General features: G+C 42.7%; 1 protein-coding gene across 1 annotated transcript in view; it reads right to left on the bottom strand.

Annotated features, from left to right (window-relative positions):
* galnt1 (UDP-N-acetyl-alpha-D-galactosamine:polypeptide N-acetylgalactosaminyltransferase 1) overlaps nucleotides 1–15818 on the bottom strand; it is a 76016-nt gene that overhangs the window by 27481 nt on the left and 32717 nt on the right. The window contains exons 3-4 of the mRNA XM_049584315.1: nucleotides 7736–7875; nucleotides 7474–7642 (exon numbers count right to left, since the gene is read on the bottom strand). Coding sequence (XP_049440272.1) covers nucleotides 7474–7642; nucleotides 7736–7874 — 308 coding nt within the window. The 5' untranslated portion in view covers nucleotide 7875. The remainder of the gene's footprint in view (nucleotides 1–7473; nucleotides 7643–7735; nucleotides 7876–15818) is intronic.

Below are 15818 nucleotides of genomic sequence, written 5' to 3'. Positions count from 1 at the left end.
GACACTTAGGTAACACTAAACTCCTAATTATAGAGGAGAGGGACTTGTGAGCTGCTCATATAACGTAGCATTACTGAAGCATTATAAAAAAGAGGCAGCGTGACACGTTATCATTACCTCCTCCTCAATGTGATGTATTTCCTTCTGAAACAGGACAGTGAGGGTCAGGCAATATGACCTTCAAGCTACACTGCAACATATGATACATATCTTACTTTCTCTGTATCAGGCTGTTGGTTTGTTTTAGCCTTTTGATGCATACGATCATATCAGTGTGATAAAACAGTAAACTAATCTGAGTTTGGAGGAAACAACTCAGATGACATTTAAGAGTGGTTCCCCTCACATCAGAATGCCCTGATACTGAGTATCGCTTTGAGTTGGTCTGCTATCATTTTGAATTGATATTGAAAACAGGATGTTTGTTGAAGAAACGCTGACGTAGTGTTCTGCCATTGTGGAATCAGACAAGTTTTAATAAATGTATTCTTTATTATTAAGTCTAATTATTCACACGACTGAAATTACATTTGCTCTGAAATGCAGTTTGCAGGGGGGAGTTTTTATTCATGATTGACAAACTGACTTATTGAATGAATGTGAAATTTTCCATCATGTTTTCTGGAACGTTGCTTTCATCCATTTACTTATTTCTAAGTTTTTTTTTTTGGCTTGGGCATTGCTGCTTATACTGGCGAAAGAGAGAAAGGAAAGGCAGTTCAGAGAGAGAGGTGATGACGTAAGTGATGGAGCAGATTCGGGGTGCTGCCACCTTACGCAGCAATCGTTTTGGGGCATACGTTGCAGAGGGTAGTTGTCTGTTTCACATCTGCCCCTCTGAAACTAAGGCTGAAACCACATGTCCGGACTGCACTTGCAGACTCGCGGACGTTGCGGGCGCGCTCACAGCAAGTCCAGGAGTGCTGAGGACTGTCCAAATCCACAATTCCTCCAGTCCACAAGGGGCCTTAAGCGGACTTTCTGCAGACTTCCAGAGAGTCCAGAGAGTGCGCTTGGGTGCGCAGACTTCAGCAGACTTCGCTGATTTAATTGCCCACACTTCATTGCAATACGGATGTGACGTGGTAGTTTGTTTTTTTCAATAGCTGACTAAAAAAACCAAAACTTATGTGTGTGCAAACAGTTACTGTAGCCTATTGAAACAGTACTTGAATCTTGTAGGTCAGAAATAATATTCAACATCCTGATACAGAAATATGTGGAAATACAGACTGTAAAGGGGAATCAAAATGCGGCGTTTTATTGCAGCCTACCCTACAGATTGCGCAGTGTAATGCCAAATATAAAAGCTAGAAAAGTGGCCAAAAAACAACTAAAGATCTTCTGATATAACTAATAGGCCTATAGGCTCGGGCTGTATTCACAAACATCTCTGTATGTGAATGTCTGCAGTCTGTATGTTGTACAGAAATTTATTTTGTTCACTCACAAAACAACCCTTTACATGATTTATATCTTATTATCTGCAGGGACAGATGAGCAGACAGAATATGACAGCAGTTACAGTGATTGTAATCGTCGCCTGAGCGTTTCCATGGCAACGAGTAAAAACAGTCTCGAGGGCTGTCTATGAGCAGCTTGCAGTCTCTTTACTTTACATGATGACCATGAACTCTTCACAGTACTTATGACTGAAGTCCACGAGGGCTCAGTCCACAAGTCCAGAGGGTGGACATTTGGATTCAGCCTAAACCTCCTTCAGATAACCAACCCGCTCCGGGATCTTCCTCCATTTTGTACTGATCTGAACTCAATTATAGAAGTATAAAGAGCGATGGCCTGTTCATTCCTATGAAAGGTGTTCAGTTATGCATGAAGCCAAAAAAGGTTCAGCTTCCTGGGTGTAAAATTACCTGGATCTTCCGCACTGATAGGTGCAGTAAAGACTTTCCCTGGCCGCGCAGCTCGTTCCAGGTCAGCCCTCTTCTAACTTCAGTGGGGATAAAATGATTTAATCGTGTTGCTCTTGTAGAGTGTCAAAATGTTATTAATGAATCCAATTCTGGTAGCGGAACCAGTTATTTCGCAGGTGTTGTAATGCTCAAAAACATAATCCACTGATTTACAGGCAACTCTTTCACAATGTAAGTCCATGGGAAAAAGTCTTTTTGGGCCCGATGGCATCAAGTGACGAACACGTAAGATGTAATTTCACGGTTTGGCCACTATGTCAAATTGGCTCTAAAGCCTGGTGCTGTTCCTAGGCCCTTGAACTCAAGATCCCTTTATAACAGAGACTGCATTATTAGGCTGCTACAAAGCTCTTTCTTTATGCCTCCTTTGTATTTTTACACAGAACCAAATGACTATGGCATCGTTCCACTCCAGCATGTAATTACAGACTGCATCCTGGCATCATGAAATCAAAAGAGGCCTGATGGGCGTGACTTTTAACTCAACAGCGTCGGCCTCTAGTGTGACACAAAACATAATTGTCAGCAGCACTTCCTTAACAACAACAATGGCATAACATGGCCATAACAACTGTCCCTGGTATATGGCGGCTGATCTCGTCCTCTGCTTGGAGGGTAAGGAGCTCCTGTATCTCATTAGTCCCTTTTACACTGCTAGATTTTCGGCGAATGTTGGGCCGTTTTGCAGGCAAGCTGCGAGCGTTTAGACGCACAGAGCCGGATTGGCGAGTTGATCTGAGGTGCCCAAATTTCTGCTGCGTAGGGGTAAACATATTAGCGGATCCTTTTTGGTTTAAAAAGAACAAGGCGCTGTTCCACCACGGGAGGGGCTGTTGATGACTTGTGGGAGGAGCTGTTGATGACGCCGCACGTGCGACCCACTGATGGTGGACTAACAGGAAACAGCTGATTGCAGGAATGAGCAGCTAGTTGCAAGAGGGAAACGCAAACCTGAAAGACACTGTAAAGATGAGCAACTGGGGAGACAAGGAATTGAGCGCCCTCCTTGCCCTCACAAACGAAGAGGCCATTAACCGTCAAGTGACGGGGACGGTGAAGAACGGGCCGACATATTAGAGAATCGCCGAAGGACTGACCAGGCACGGCTTCCCTCCCACGTCACCGTTTACGTCCAACGCTGAGCAACACATTTTGTTACTTGCTCACGGCCCCCATTGCCCCGAAAAAGGCACATTCTGTATGAACAAAAGAAGCAGGCGGCATTTTGCTGCACTCCCCGATTTTGTTTTTATACTGCCAATGCTGAACGAAGACTGATTGGGCTTTCCTGCAAATTTGTACAATTCCTATTTAAAAAGGGCTATTGTTTTCCCAATTTGCGGACATTTTCAGCCGTTCTTCTTCTTTGAGTTAGCCACTAAATGCTACTAGCTGCTTTTTAAATCTCCTGTGGTCGCACACATAACACATCATCAAAACGTCACACCCGTCCTGCCCATGATCCCTGCCAGCTGTCCCTGTTTATACAGACACAGTTTCAGCGCTGTTACCGCCTCCTGCGGCAGCTTAAAGGTGAGACCATGCTGTCCCCATTCTGTGATCGTACCTAATATACAGAACAGCAAGGCAGCATAGCAGTGCAATATTCCTGCCCTGAACAGGAAGTGGAAAAGGGGTGAGAAATGTTGTTAATCTGGTGGCTGTTGTTGATCAGTTTAGGGTGTCTGAGTTTGTCTGTCAGAGGGAGAGTCCTGCATTTACTACATTAATAAATCATCAAAATCCATGAGGAATATCTCGATGTGACGATGTGGTCCTCTGCTAAATTGCACAAAAAATGATAATCAAATATACTGAATATATATTTGACACGTGCCCACCCTCCTGTGGTGAACCAATGGGCTATTAGTCAAGAAAGGCAGAAAAGCAGATACTAAAACTGTCATAGTGCATAATGAGGGTACTTTCACACCTATAGTTTGGTTCATATAGTCTGTACCATGGGTAAGAAATTATACATAATAGCATTTAAGTTCTGGTCTGCTTTGAGTTCACACTGGCTTTTTAAAAAGGAGCCAAGAGCCTTAAGCAAGTCATACAGACTGACAGGAAACTCATTTATGTGACAGTTTTGGCCCCTGTCATCCTGTGTCATCACTGTAACACGAAGCCACGTTGGGAAATTAAAATCCACTGACTGACAGCTGAACTTTAATGCTTCTTATGTCTTCATTTATGTCCTCTGGTGTGGCAAAGAAATAACTGATGATGAGCCCTCTCAGTGTTAATAGACTGCAAGTCTGCAGCATGTTATCAACAAACCGGTAGAGACGGGACAAAAAAAAAAAAAAAGAGACATCTGGTACAGGAATATTAACGAAAGGGGGGATCGCTGTGGAATTGCTAATGACACTCACTTTTTAATGGAAGTAACGAGCTGTACTGCAGCACACAGAGGAGCACATGCACAGCACAACGGTTTTAACTGCATTTGACTACCATGATCAGGGAAAATCCTGGCACTGACACACTGATAGCTATTTATGAGGATGCTTCCTGTTCAGTCACAATCAGTTGATGGTTTAACACCAGTTTAGCCTTTGTCCCATTTGCATTCAGACAACAAACAAACCATTTGACCGTCAGTGTGTTAGGTGTAATCAGCAGTGTTATTTCATACATGTATAGTATGATTTTCTGTTCGTACAGAGCATTAAGATACATCAATGATTGAGTCTGTATACTAACTGCAGGGCAGGAAACAAAGACTGTTTTTAGTACTGTGAACAATCAGTTATGCTATTGGGACACTCTGACTGTTTTCCAGGAGGTTCAAGTGCCCGTGGCCACCACACCCTGTCTAATTCATAGTATTACTGGTTTAATCACTTCCTGAAGCATACTGTTATGTTTCGGTTACAGTGCTTCGCAATTCTATTTCTACATATTCTACACACATTATGTCCTTCAGTAAAACATTTACAGATTAAAGCTGAAGTAGGCAGTTTAATTTTGGCTTCATTGGACCAAAACACCATAATAAACTTTGAGTAAACTGTAATTCAAGTGGTCTGAGAGAGAACTGGACTTTTGCACCTTCTCTTGGCTCTGTTTTCAGGCTGTCGCAAATCTAAACTATCAATTAACTCTAGACAGTCTGACACGATTTAAAACAGTGCATCGGCTAAACTACTCCAAAGACAGATTGCATAAGATTTTCCCTGATGTTTCCCTCCTCTGTAGTAGGTGTAAAGAGGCAGACGGGACAGTAACTCATTCTCTTTGGACATGCTGGAAATTGTTATCTTATTGGAAGAACACATTTGAATGTTTCTTTAACGCCTTTGAGAAGGGAACCTGGCCCACTAGTTGCTGTCCTAGGTGCTACAAGCGTGTTACCTTTGGCAGCAAGTATAAAACTCAGGCCATTTCATTTTGTTTGGTCCTGGCAAGGAAACTTACTCTACTTATGCGGAAGACAGACTGCATATGTGGAAAAGAGAGCTGATGAATGTATTGTACTTAGAAAGGTTAAGGTTTTCTAATAAGAATATGATACTTGTCCGAATTTGGAGCCCTGTACTTGAGTATCTCAAGGGTAGTGAGTTGTGACGGTCTAACTGTGTAGCAGTATAGAGTGTATGTATTTTATTTAATAGCAATGTTGAAGTCCTGGGACTTGTTTTTGATTTTCTACCTGTAAAGATTTGTGGTTGAGATGTTACAATGGTGTACTGAGCGTTTGTTTTATGCTGAAAATCCTAAAATAGAGGTTTAAAAAATGCCTGTGCACATCCTGTCAGTGAAATCCTGATGCAACAGCGGAGAATCCTGCTGAGAACGTTGCTGTTCCTGCATTGGCAACAACTGCCTACACTGCAAAGTGACCCAGAAAAAGGAAGATGGACTAATCAAAAATAGAGTCTAGGACAGAATCTGACAATAAAATGTTGCTAATAGTTTAGCCTTCTGCTAACCGGAGGTAAAGGCTCACGACTGCAGCTTCAACTCTACGTTCATGTAGCTAAAATAAGCTAAAGCTGTGAATCACAGTGTTTCCCCCACCTCACTCACCGCCTCTAAAGACCACCTCGCCGGGAAGAAGAGTGGGCAGCAGCTCTGGAGACAGACCCCCAGTCTGCAGCTGCAGCAATTCGAACTCAGCCAGTGTAAACCCCAGCCTGAGGGGACTGGACACTCTCAAACAGCAAACTTTCTGTTGCTGCCAATACTTAAGACAGCAGAGCGCTGCCAGTGGCCACCAGCCTGCTGTGACACCTGACGCTGGGGGGATTGCGCTGGCCGAATTAAAGCTGCTACAGCCACTGACTGGAGTTAAGGTCTCCTGAGTTCTACCTGCTCTCCAGCAGTCTACAGTATGAACTACGGTCTGCTACAACAGTGTTCTCTTTTAAAAGCAAACTATACAGTGGCGTATGCGTCTCTATTAGCTCATTGCAGAATTTTGCCAGAATGGAAGTCCCCTAACTGCCCATCATCCTCTGTCTGGCTTAAAGACCTGATATTTTATCTTAAACTTGAGGAGCTAAAATTCACTCTTAGAGGCTCTGAAGACCCAAATGACAATGCCTGATGGTTTATTTTACTAACCTCAGAACACTTCCTCCTGATTAGGAGAGAAATATTATGCAGTTGTACATTATGGCTATTTACTCTCACGCATTGTTGTTTGAAAGACCTTCTCCTCTTTACTCCTTTCCTTTTTTATTTGCTTATCCTCCTTTTGTTTCTACTGTACGTCATTTTTTACGTGGAATCAGTGCCATTGTGTGTTGAACCTGTACCTCCATGGACTTTTAAGGTAGGGGGCGGGAGGGGATGGGAGGGATGTTTGTTCAGAAAAGACAAAATGGAAGGAAAAATGTTTCAATTGTAATTTTGTATGATTTACAATTATCCTTCAATAAAAGCATTATTTAAAAAAAGCAAACTAAAAACATATTTTTTCGCAAGCTTATAGTTCGGTTTATAAGTATATTTTTATTTGTTTTAGGAGTTAGTGTTATTATTGTTAGTGACTCCCCCTTTTTAAGAAAAATGCTAATAATAGTACCTCTTATTTTGTTTATTTTATCATGTCCCGCTTGTTTTTATATATGTAAAACTTTATATTTGTCATGTATGATGTATCTTAGAAGCACTGCGTTTATGCTTGTCGTATGAAATGTGCTATATAAACAAAATTGACTTGACCTGACTAAAGTAACGGTGAGAGAGGCGGAGGGACGGGAATGGCGAGCTAATTCTTGTCTCATTTGTGGACTCACAAACGGAGAGAGTGCAGGGAGCTTTGATGTAAACAGCACAATCATAACTGTTGTTCTCTCTACGCTGACTCATGCATCCATACATCTGCCTCACTCTGTCATAAATCATAACTAACCTCTGCAGAACAACAGTGATTCACTGTGTGACATCTGGCTTGTGGATTATAACTGATCACAAGTGTGGACTATCCCAACAGTGGATGCCAGTGAGAGCCGTTCTGAGGGGAACTTAATGAGTGGAGTGAGAGTAAGTGACAGGACAACTGATTAGCTGCAGGGAGGCTGCTCACCCTTCCAGGCGGACGTCAGGCAGTGTTCGATTGAGAGCAATCATCTCAGAGGCCATGAGGTTGAACTGGTTGATCTTAAACATCTCCTTCATCTTCTCCTGGTTCTCCTTGGGGATAACCACAGGCTTCCCGCCTTCACCGGGCCCGTCCCGTGGCCTAGCCAGGGAATCTGCAGCAGATACGCACACACATGAATGGATGCTTGAGGATGTGAGAGTGTGTCTCTGTGATCGCATGTAAGTGTGAGGGAATATACACTCACCTTCTCTCCCGGGCAGTCCTCTCTCCTTCTTCTCGTCACACTTGTTGCACTCGCTGAAGTAGAGCAGAATGAACATGTCCAGCATCACCCACACCAGGGAGGTGGCCAAAACCACCTTACAGTAGGCGAACCTCCGCATCCTAGTAAAGTAACGAGAGACAGGAGGAGAAATGTTAAATCTCTGGCTGAGGCGAGGAGTGATGGTGAGTCCTGAGCTACACACACAATCACAAGCTTTTCCAAAGCTCTGCAGAGGCGGTGATGCTTTATTTCTCCTCATATCTCCCTTCAACCTCCACCCCTCCCGCAGCTCTACTCCTAAGTATCTTCCCAGTGCCTCCATTTGTCCTTCCGCCTGCCTGTCTGTCCGTCTGACTTTCGGCTCTTATCTGTCGGCTGTTTATCAGCGCTTCTCCAAATGGTCACCTTCACACTCAGAGAGAGCCACTGTGCACTGCTGGATTTCTGTCTTACATCACTCCAGAAGAAAAACAGCAAATCTATGTGGGTAGTATGTAAAAGTTCATCACTTTGGTTAGTTTCAGGCATCATTAGAAGCACAACAAACAGTGACATTTGTGTTTTGGAGACGATGTTTCACGGTATCTGAGCAAAGCTTTGGCTGCTTTCAAGTTTCGAGCAAAGTAACACCGCAGAAACACACATCTTCTGTGTCAGAGTTCACAAACACCCTGCAGTGTACAAGCCAATCTACCCTTTATACATGTAACATACCAAATCCCTGAGCGCTAAAGTGTAGTCGGGCACATACACACACTCGCAGGTGAGCACAAACACACATACAAACACAGCAGAGAGAGAGAGAGGAGCTGTGATAGTAATTGCTTTTCTTTGGCAGGCAGCGAGAGACAGACACAACCACATTAAAATTCCTCTGCTCCCCTTTCCTTCCCTCCTCCAGCACCATCTCTCCTCTCTTTGGCTGATTCTCTGCCTCAGTGATCCCTCAGGTTGCAGCAGCACAAGCACAAGGGAGAAAATTAATTTGGCCACGGTGATTTCTCTCATGCCCCTGGGAAGAGGGGGGGGGGGTGTTTGTGCATAGCTAGCTTAGCTTAGCTTAGTTTAGCTTTGCTTAGCAGCCGCGGAGGATGGAGAACTGCAGAGTAGCATTTCTAAATTCCGCCTGATAGGATTCTGGTGGCACAAAGTGCCGTCCGCAGCAGAAAACAAAAGTGTTAAGATTTGTCCCTTCTCTATGAGTTTGTAGTTTCTCAAACTTTTTATACACATGGAGCCAAATACTTTCAATGTCCTGCTAAAGTACTGCTTTGACTAATTCTGACAGGATAAAGCTATGTATTCTATACATATATTTATGTAGATATATAACCAGGTGAGTTAGAAAAATATATTTCTAAATGGGACCCTACAACAAACAGCCACTAATCACGCTAACTGTAATAACTACTTGCAGTAAGATGTGAAGGCTGCATTGAATAGTCCATAACAAGGAGCACTACTATGTGACAAGTTCACATCAACTGCTGCAGTTTCATTGAAAACCAAATTACGGCTCTCAGATGCCGAACTGACCCCGAGACTTCATAGCTCTTGTCGAGCTTATCACGCGATTCACAGGAGTTTTGTAACCTTGCAAGATCTTATCTCTCGGTTGACAAAGAGAAACTAGTGCAGACAAACCACCAGTAGATAAATGCAACGCTCTGATCGCTCGGTTGCAGAGAAGACAATTACGAAATCAAGTAACTACAGCAACAAGGGATTTTGATGAGGTTAATGAAAGTGCATCAGCTCAAACTGGCACTCAGTCAGCTGCAGATTGAATCAAATTTAAAATTTGACCCAAGTCTTTTTGTGGCCTGGCATCTACACCAAGAACCACTCCTGTCAGATCGTTTGACAGCAGCCTTTTTAACTTTATCAGCATACTAGCTTTCCTGATGCCTCACCTCTGGAGCTCCCTCTCAGTCAGAGAAACACTAAAATATGAGTATAGTAATATAAAAATGACACCTTTTTAATATGATTTGAAGTTCTCATGATTCGTAACACACTGTTTGATACATGAAGCTTTCCAAATTAGCTTTTTGTGTTTGCTGGCACTGACTACAGTGGATCGACAGCACAACAGCTCCCCAAAAGTGAAGCCAAAACATCTTGACTGCCCCCTGGTGGCTGGCTGCAGTATAGGTCATAAACCCTACCCGCTCCGTGTTAGCAGAGAGGACGTGGGCAAAACTCAAAACTAAAAGTACATGTCAAGTTTATCCCAAAGATGATTTCTGTTAGTTTAGGTAGTTCTTATCACTGATGTATGTTCAAATGTTCAAGTAGTTATCTGATACTATAAAATATGGGGTGGCTGCGCTTAGAGGTAGAGCAGGTCACCCACCAATCAGATGATCAGCGATTCGATCCCTGGCTCCTCCAGTCTGCAAGTCGAAGTATTCTTGCGCAACATACTGAACCCCAAGTTGCTCCCGATGATGCTTCCATCGCTGTGTGAGTGTGGTAAAAACTGAGTAGTAGGTGGCACCTTGTATAGCAGCCTCGGCCACCTTTGAGTGTGAATGGGTGAATGTGACTTGTAGTGTCAAAAGCGCTTTGAGTGGCCAGATGCCTAGAAAGGAGCTATACAAGTGTAGGTCCATTTCCTATGACGTGATGATTGATAGCTGTGTGTGTCAATCGGTGTGCTCGCAATCAATGGTGTTGCTCACCACTGGGTCTGGGTCACCAATGGGTGTCTCGTGACTTCACTTTCTAATCGCTACTGCGCGGACTCTAGCTAGCGCAAGATGGCAGCAGCTGTATCCGGCTTCATTTTTGAACAGTGGGGGGAAGTGGAGACGCATTGTTCATGTTTATATACAGTCACTGGTGCAGACACAAATAAATGTGATTAAATAAATGTAATAAATTTGATTTGTAATAAATTTGATTGACCAGTTTGACTGATAGAAAATGGTTCCAGATTCTAAACTGTGAGGATTTGCTGCTCGTCTTTGTCTCATGATCGTAAACTGACTATTTTGGGGTTTTGGACTGTTAGTCAGACAAATCAAGAAATTTCTGGACCTCATCTTGGGCTTTAAGAAATTGTGGTGAACAGCTTTTACAATGTTTAAACATTTCATAAACCAAAAAATTAATGGATTAAATCGAGAAAAAAAGCAGCATAATAACTGAAAATTAAGAAAATGAATACAAATATAAAAATGTTACATACTCAAAGGGATTTTTCCTTATAAAATAGTTCTTTAATAAATTAATAGATAAAAAGTCTACAGATTAGCTGCAGTCAGTTCTTCTTAGTTTCACAAGAATGTCATATACAGTAGATGATGATTCTGCATATGACACTGTGTGTGTCTGAGTGTGTGTGTGTGTGTGTGTGTGTGTGTGTGTGTGTTAGTGCTATATTCACACTACAGACTGCAGTTATGTTAACACACACACACACAGGTGTTACTCTCAGTGCAGTAGGTGTAGAGAGAGCACGTGTGTGATGACTCACTCAGTGCTATAAAACATTGCCATGCTCTGTGGTGTACTACTGTATTTTATCTTAGCTTTCACCCTGGCTGTTTAATACATCTACGTTGTTTTATATATAACCTCTGTGTTTCTCCGCAAGCCATAGTTAAGAACCTAGCTTTTCAGTTCTGCAGGGTTCCCACCACATCCCCGATACACTTAAGAGTCTGAGATAGTTTGGTTTTACACTGCGTCAAATATGGATGCTGCTGCAAAGAAGCTATAGAGTGTGTGCTTAACACACAACCTCGACCTGGCAACACAGAAGATCTGTACAATCAGCACAGTTTCAAGGTGGATACTGAAGATTAGTGTCACTAATTCAGTATCTGATCCTGAGTTATGATGCTGAATAATGACCAGAAAATGATGTCACAGTGGAGTTGACCTTTGACCTAAAGAGTCATCACTTCATCGTTTTATCCTATTAGACATTTGTGTCAAATTTCGGCACAATTTGCAGATGAATTCTTGAGTTATGGCCAACAAATGTACTTCGTGAGGTCACAGTGACCTTGACCTTTGAACATTATAATCTCATCAGTTTATTGTTGAGTCCAAGTGGACATTTGTGCCATGGCTAGGGATGGGTATCGTTCAGATTTTATCAATTTCACTCCTTTTATCGATACTCCTTATTGATTCGGTATTTTATTGGTCCTCTTATCAGTTCTTTTTAATTTCTAAATAATTGCTTTTAAGAAAATATATTAATTTAAAAAGAATAAATTCAGAACAGGATTGTTGAATATTTTAAATATAACGAAATATTGCTTCTAGAGCTGCAAAAGTTTCGTTTTTATCAGTCACTGTAAGTCATTCCTCCTGTCCTCCTGTCCTCTGTCCTGCTCCCTCTAATCAGCATGTAGGTAACATTAGCGCTGGTAGAGAGAGGAGGGGCTGTGTGTCTTAGTATCAAAGAATTTTAAGGTAGGTGTCAAACTAAGCTAAACAGTTAGTCTACATACAGACAGCTGCCATTTTAGCCTATTTGTAACAGTTCCCCATCAGCCGAACTAGTGTGCAGTCCTTGTTTAAAACATAACGTTAGCTGCAGTGGATGAGAGACTGTGGACAGAGCAAAATGAAATAGCACTGTTTACATGTTCATGCTTACTGAACACATGCACAGTGCATGAGGGTTAAGTGGCTTTTTACTCGCTAAGGTTCAATTGCAGTTCCAGTAACGAGCGTAGCTGCCACCAACTCGAGTCATTTTTGAGATATCTTCACTGTTAACTGTTTCCATCACAGGCTCTCTGCTGTTCACTGACTTGACTCTGTGGTGTGGGTAATGTATGTGTGGAGAAGTTCAGCCCCAACACAGATCTTACTATATAATGACGAAAACTCTGTGTGTGTGTGTGTGTGTGTGTGTGTGTGTGTGTGTGTGTGTGTGTCTGTTCCACGTTTTTCTCCTCACTGACTTGGTCAATCCATGTGAAATTTGACACAGTGGTAGAGGGTCATGGGAGGATGCGAATGAAGCAATATTACATCACTTGGCCAAAGGGGGGCGCTATAGCAACCGATTGAAATGTCAAACTTTGAATGGGCATATCTCATGCCCCGTATGTCGTAGAGACATTAAACTTAGCACAGACATGCCTCTCCTTGTGAGGAACACATTTGCCTTAAGAACCCATAACTTCTGGTTATATAGATTTTCCACCATTTTGATTTTTTTGAAAAACACTTAAAATTGATCTCTTCCTAGGAAGTTTGAGCGATCTGCATGAAACTGGGTGAACATAATCTAGGGACCAATATCTAAAGTTCCCTCTTGGCAAAAGTTGGAAAACTTACTAAAACTGAGCTTCTATAAGGCAATGACTTTAACTATCTGCCTTTCAACGTGCTACCTTAACTACTAATGTACACTTGTAGCTAACTAACTATCCCACTACTGGCAATGGTACTACTGTACTTTCATTAAAGCAATCGTACTATCAAATTCACAAAAACTCTGTCTGAATACATTGCTCTTCTTAATGGGTTCAGTTGACTATTTAATCTGCAATTTCCTATGACCTGTATCCCAAACACACACCATGTGAAACTGCATGTGGGCAACTGTGCACTCAATGGGTATGGACTAGTTAAACCAAAATGTGTAAAAATACCAATAAAGGAACTGATAACATCGGATCTTATAAATACTTTGGTCTTTGAAAATTTAGCCCCAGGGCTCAATTAATACCAAGTTTCAATACCCATCCCCAGCCTTGGCACAAACAACAAAGACAGAGACTGGAGCTCCTCCAGTCAGGAGCTTAGTGTTGAACGAAAGACAGTGTGTATTACTTCAGCTGTATTAAACATCACAGTCTCTTACACTCAAGTTGCAAAACCACACCAGTGTTTGTGTAACATTCTGATGTTATTTACAGTTATTACTGAATGTAACTTCAGGTCTATGATTAGACCTGCAAGGAGAGGAAGAGGGGTGAGAAGAGGCCTAGAGGCGGACAAAAGATGTTTATCACAGTTTATAAAAATGCAATGATGACATAGACATTTCATATACCAGGCGTATAAAACGCAGACCTGCTGATGTGCATTCAACCTGCGCTGTTTGTCACTGTGAGTAGAGAATCCAGTCTGTAGTGTAGTTCATATACTTCACTGATAAACCAGAGAATTATACAGTAACATTCATGATGTACACTCGCATAACACTGTGAGTAGGACACAAATTGCCAGCGGGCAGGGTAAAGTCTTCAATAAAGATTATAGAGGTGGGGGTTGGTAGATGTTGGCAGTTAACACCCAAATCTTGGGGATATGTTGCCTTGTCACCACAAGAAAAAGAAAAAATCTATACCGTCACAACCCTAGCAGAAGTTATAAAACCGAGTCTGGCATACTTCTTTCTGTCTGGAAAATTTTTCAGATCCTCTTGGATATCCTAAAAGAATTCTTCAAATTGCTTGCCTCACTGTTTGGATCACTCCTCTCAAAATTCCTGAAATTCCAGGACCAGTGGGAAGCCCGAAAATCAGTCCCTGCTCTGCAGTCTCTCTCTGTTTCTCTGACCGCTGCTGGATTTTACCAACCTCACTTGACCTCCACGCAGTAACACAACACAACCTGATATCACAGCAGAAACTTGGATCCTTTTCGCCTTTCCCGGAGCACAGGCAGAGCTCGGCACATATGCCAAACACATAACAGCGCGCTCTGGCAGAGACAGACGCCGACATGGAGGCACTCTGCCACAGAAATACACACATATATTCTTGCTCACAAAGTCGTGTCAAAATGCTGTCAGAGATGTCAACTGGTTTCCGTGAATGCTATTTGATCACAGCGGATGTAAAAGAAGTAGACAGCAGCGCTCCGAGCAGCAGCAGAGGAGATTTATATGCATGTACATTGAGTTAACACAGACACACTTTCCCATCGCCATCTCTCAGCCACTCACTGTATTTCTAATCAGGCATGGCAGAGGACACCTCAGGTCTCCTCTGTGCTCACTGCAGCCCCGGGCACTGCTTCTCTGTGTGTGCTGCATGTGTGTGAGTGTGTGTCAGTTTAGTTTATGTTGGGCGCTAGTCTCTTTGAAGTCTCTTTTAAACAGCCTGGCTCCCTATGACATTAAACAGACACACAAATCTCCATCCCTCCATCTCCGCGCTCTCTCCTTAATCCATTAACATATCACGTTCCCTCCATCTTTCTTTTATACCTCCATCCTGGGCATCTCGCTCTTTCTCTCTCAGCCACCCCCCCACCCCACCCCCACTGCCCTGTTCGTCTCTTAGTGATGTCGTCTCCTTTCAAGAGCGGTTGCCATCACTACTTCCCTACAAGAACACAATTTCCCCCTTCACATCCTTCTCGTTGTCTCTCTTCATATCCCCTCCTCTCCTCTTCTCCACAGGCTTAATCCCTCTTTAGAGATTGCACAACCAGAGTTTCTCACAACCACTTGGAAAAACTCTGGAGCAAGAGGACTTGACTCGCTTCTCAATTTATGACTGGGAGCGGGAAGCCTCCCTTCTGGGATTTCATGTTTATATGTGTAAAAGAAAATGAAGAGGGAGGCGAGATAGTATTTATATGAGGGAGTGCCAATGAGAGGGGAGGATTTACGTGATCCCAATCAACACACAGTTTGTGCTGCTAATTCATATAATAAACTGCAAACAGTTTATTTGCTTGCTCTCTGTACGGCCTAGTTTGTACTTTATGAAACCAGATACCTTTTAATCACGCCACTTTCTCCGTCTTTCATAAACAAGTGTGTGAAACTGCATGTTGCTGTTTGAAGCATATTAAATGACAAAACAAAAAACACAGAGATGCTGCTATCCGAGTGCGTGAGATGTCCTTGGGTCATATGGGCTCGATAAGCTCAACAGTTTCCAAGACAACGCTGATGGGAGCGGCGATCTCAGTACAGTCGTAATGCCTCTCTCAACTGGAGCAGAACGAGGAACAGGCTAATATTAGGGAAGTGAGACAGAACAAGGCGGCCTGAAGCCCCGTCTCCACTGCTCTCTATGGAGTAGCCGAGGTATACAGCCGCTCCTGGCAAACAGGCTGGGGTCACTTCATT

This window comes from Epinephelus fuscoguttatus, linkage group LG8 (assembly GCF_011397635.1).
Source record: "Epinephelus fuscoguttatus linkage group LG8, E.fuscoguttatus.final_Chr_v1".
NCBI lineage: Eukaryota > Metazoa > Chordata > Actinopteri > Perciformes > Serranidae > Epinephelus > Epinephelus fuscoguttatus.
The sequence above is the reverse complement of the archived record's forward strand: the minus strand, read 5'-3'. Positions and strand labels throughout refer to the sequence as shown.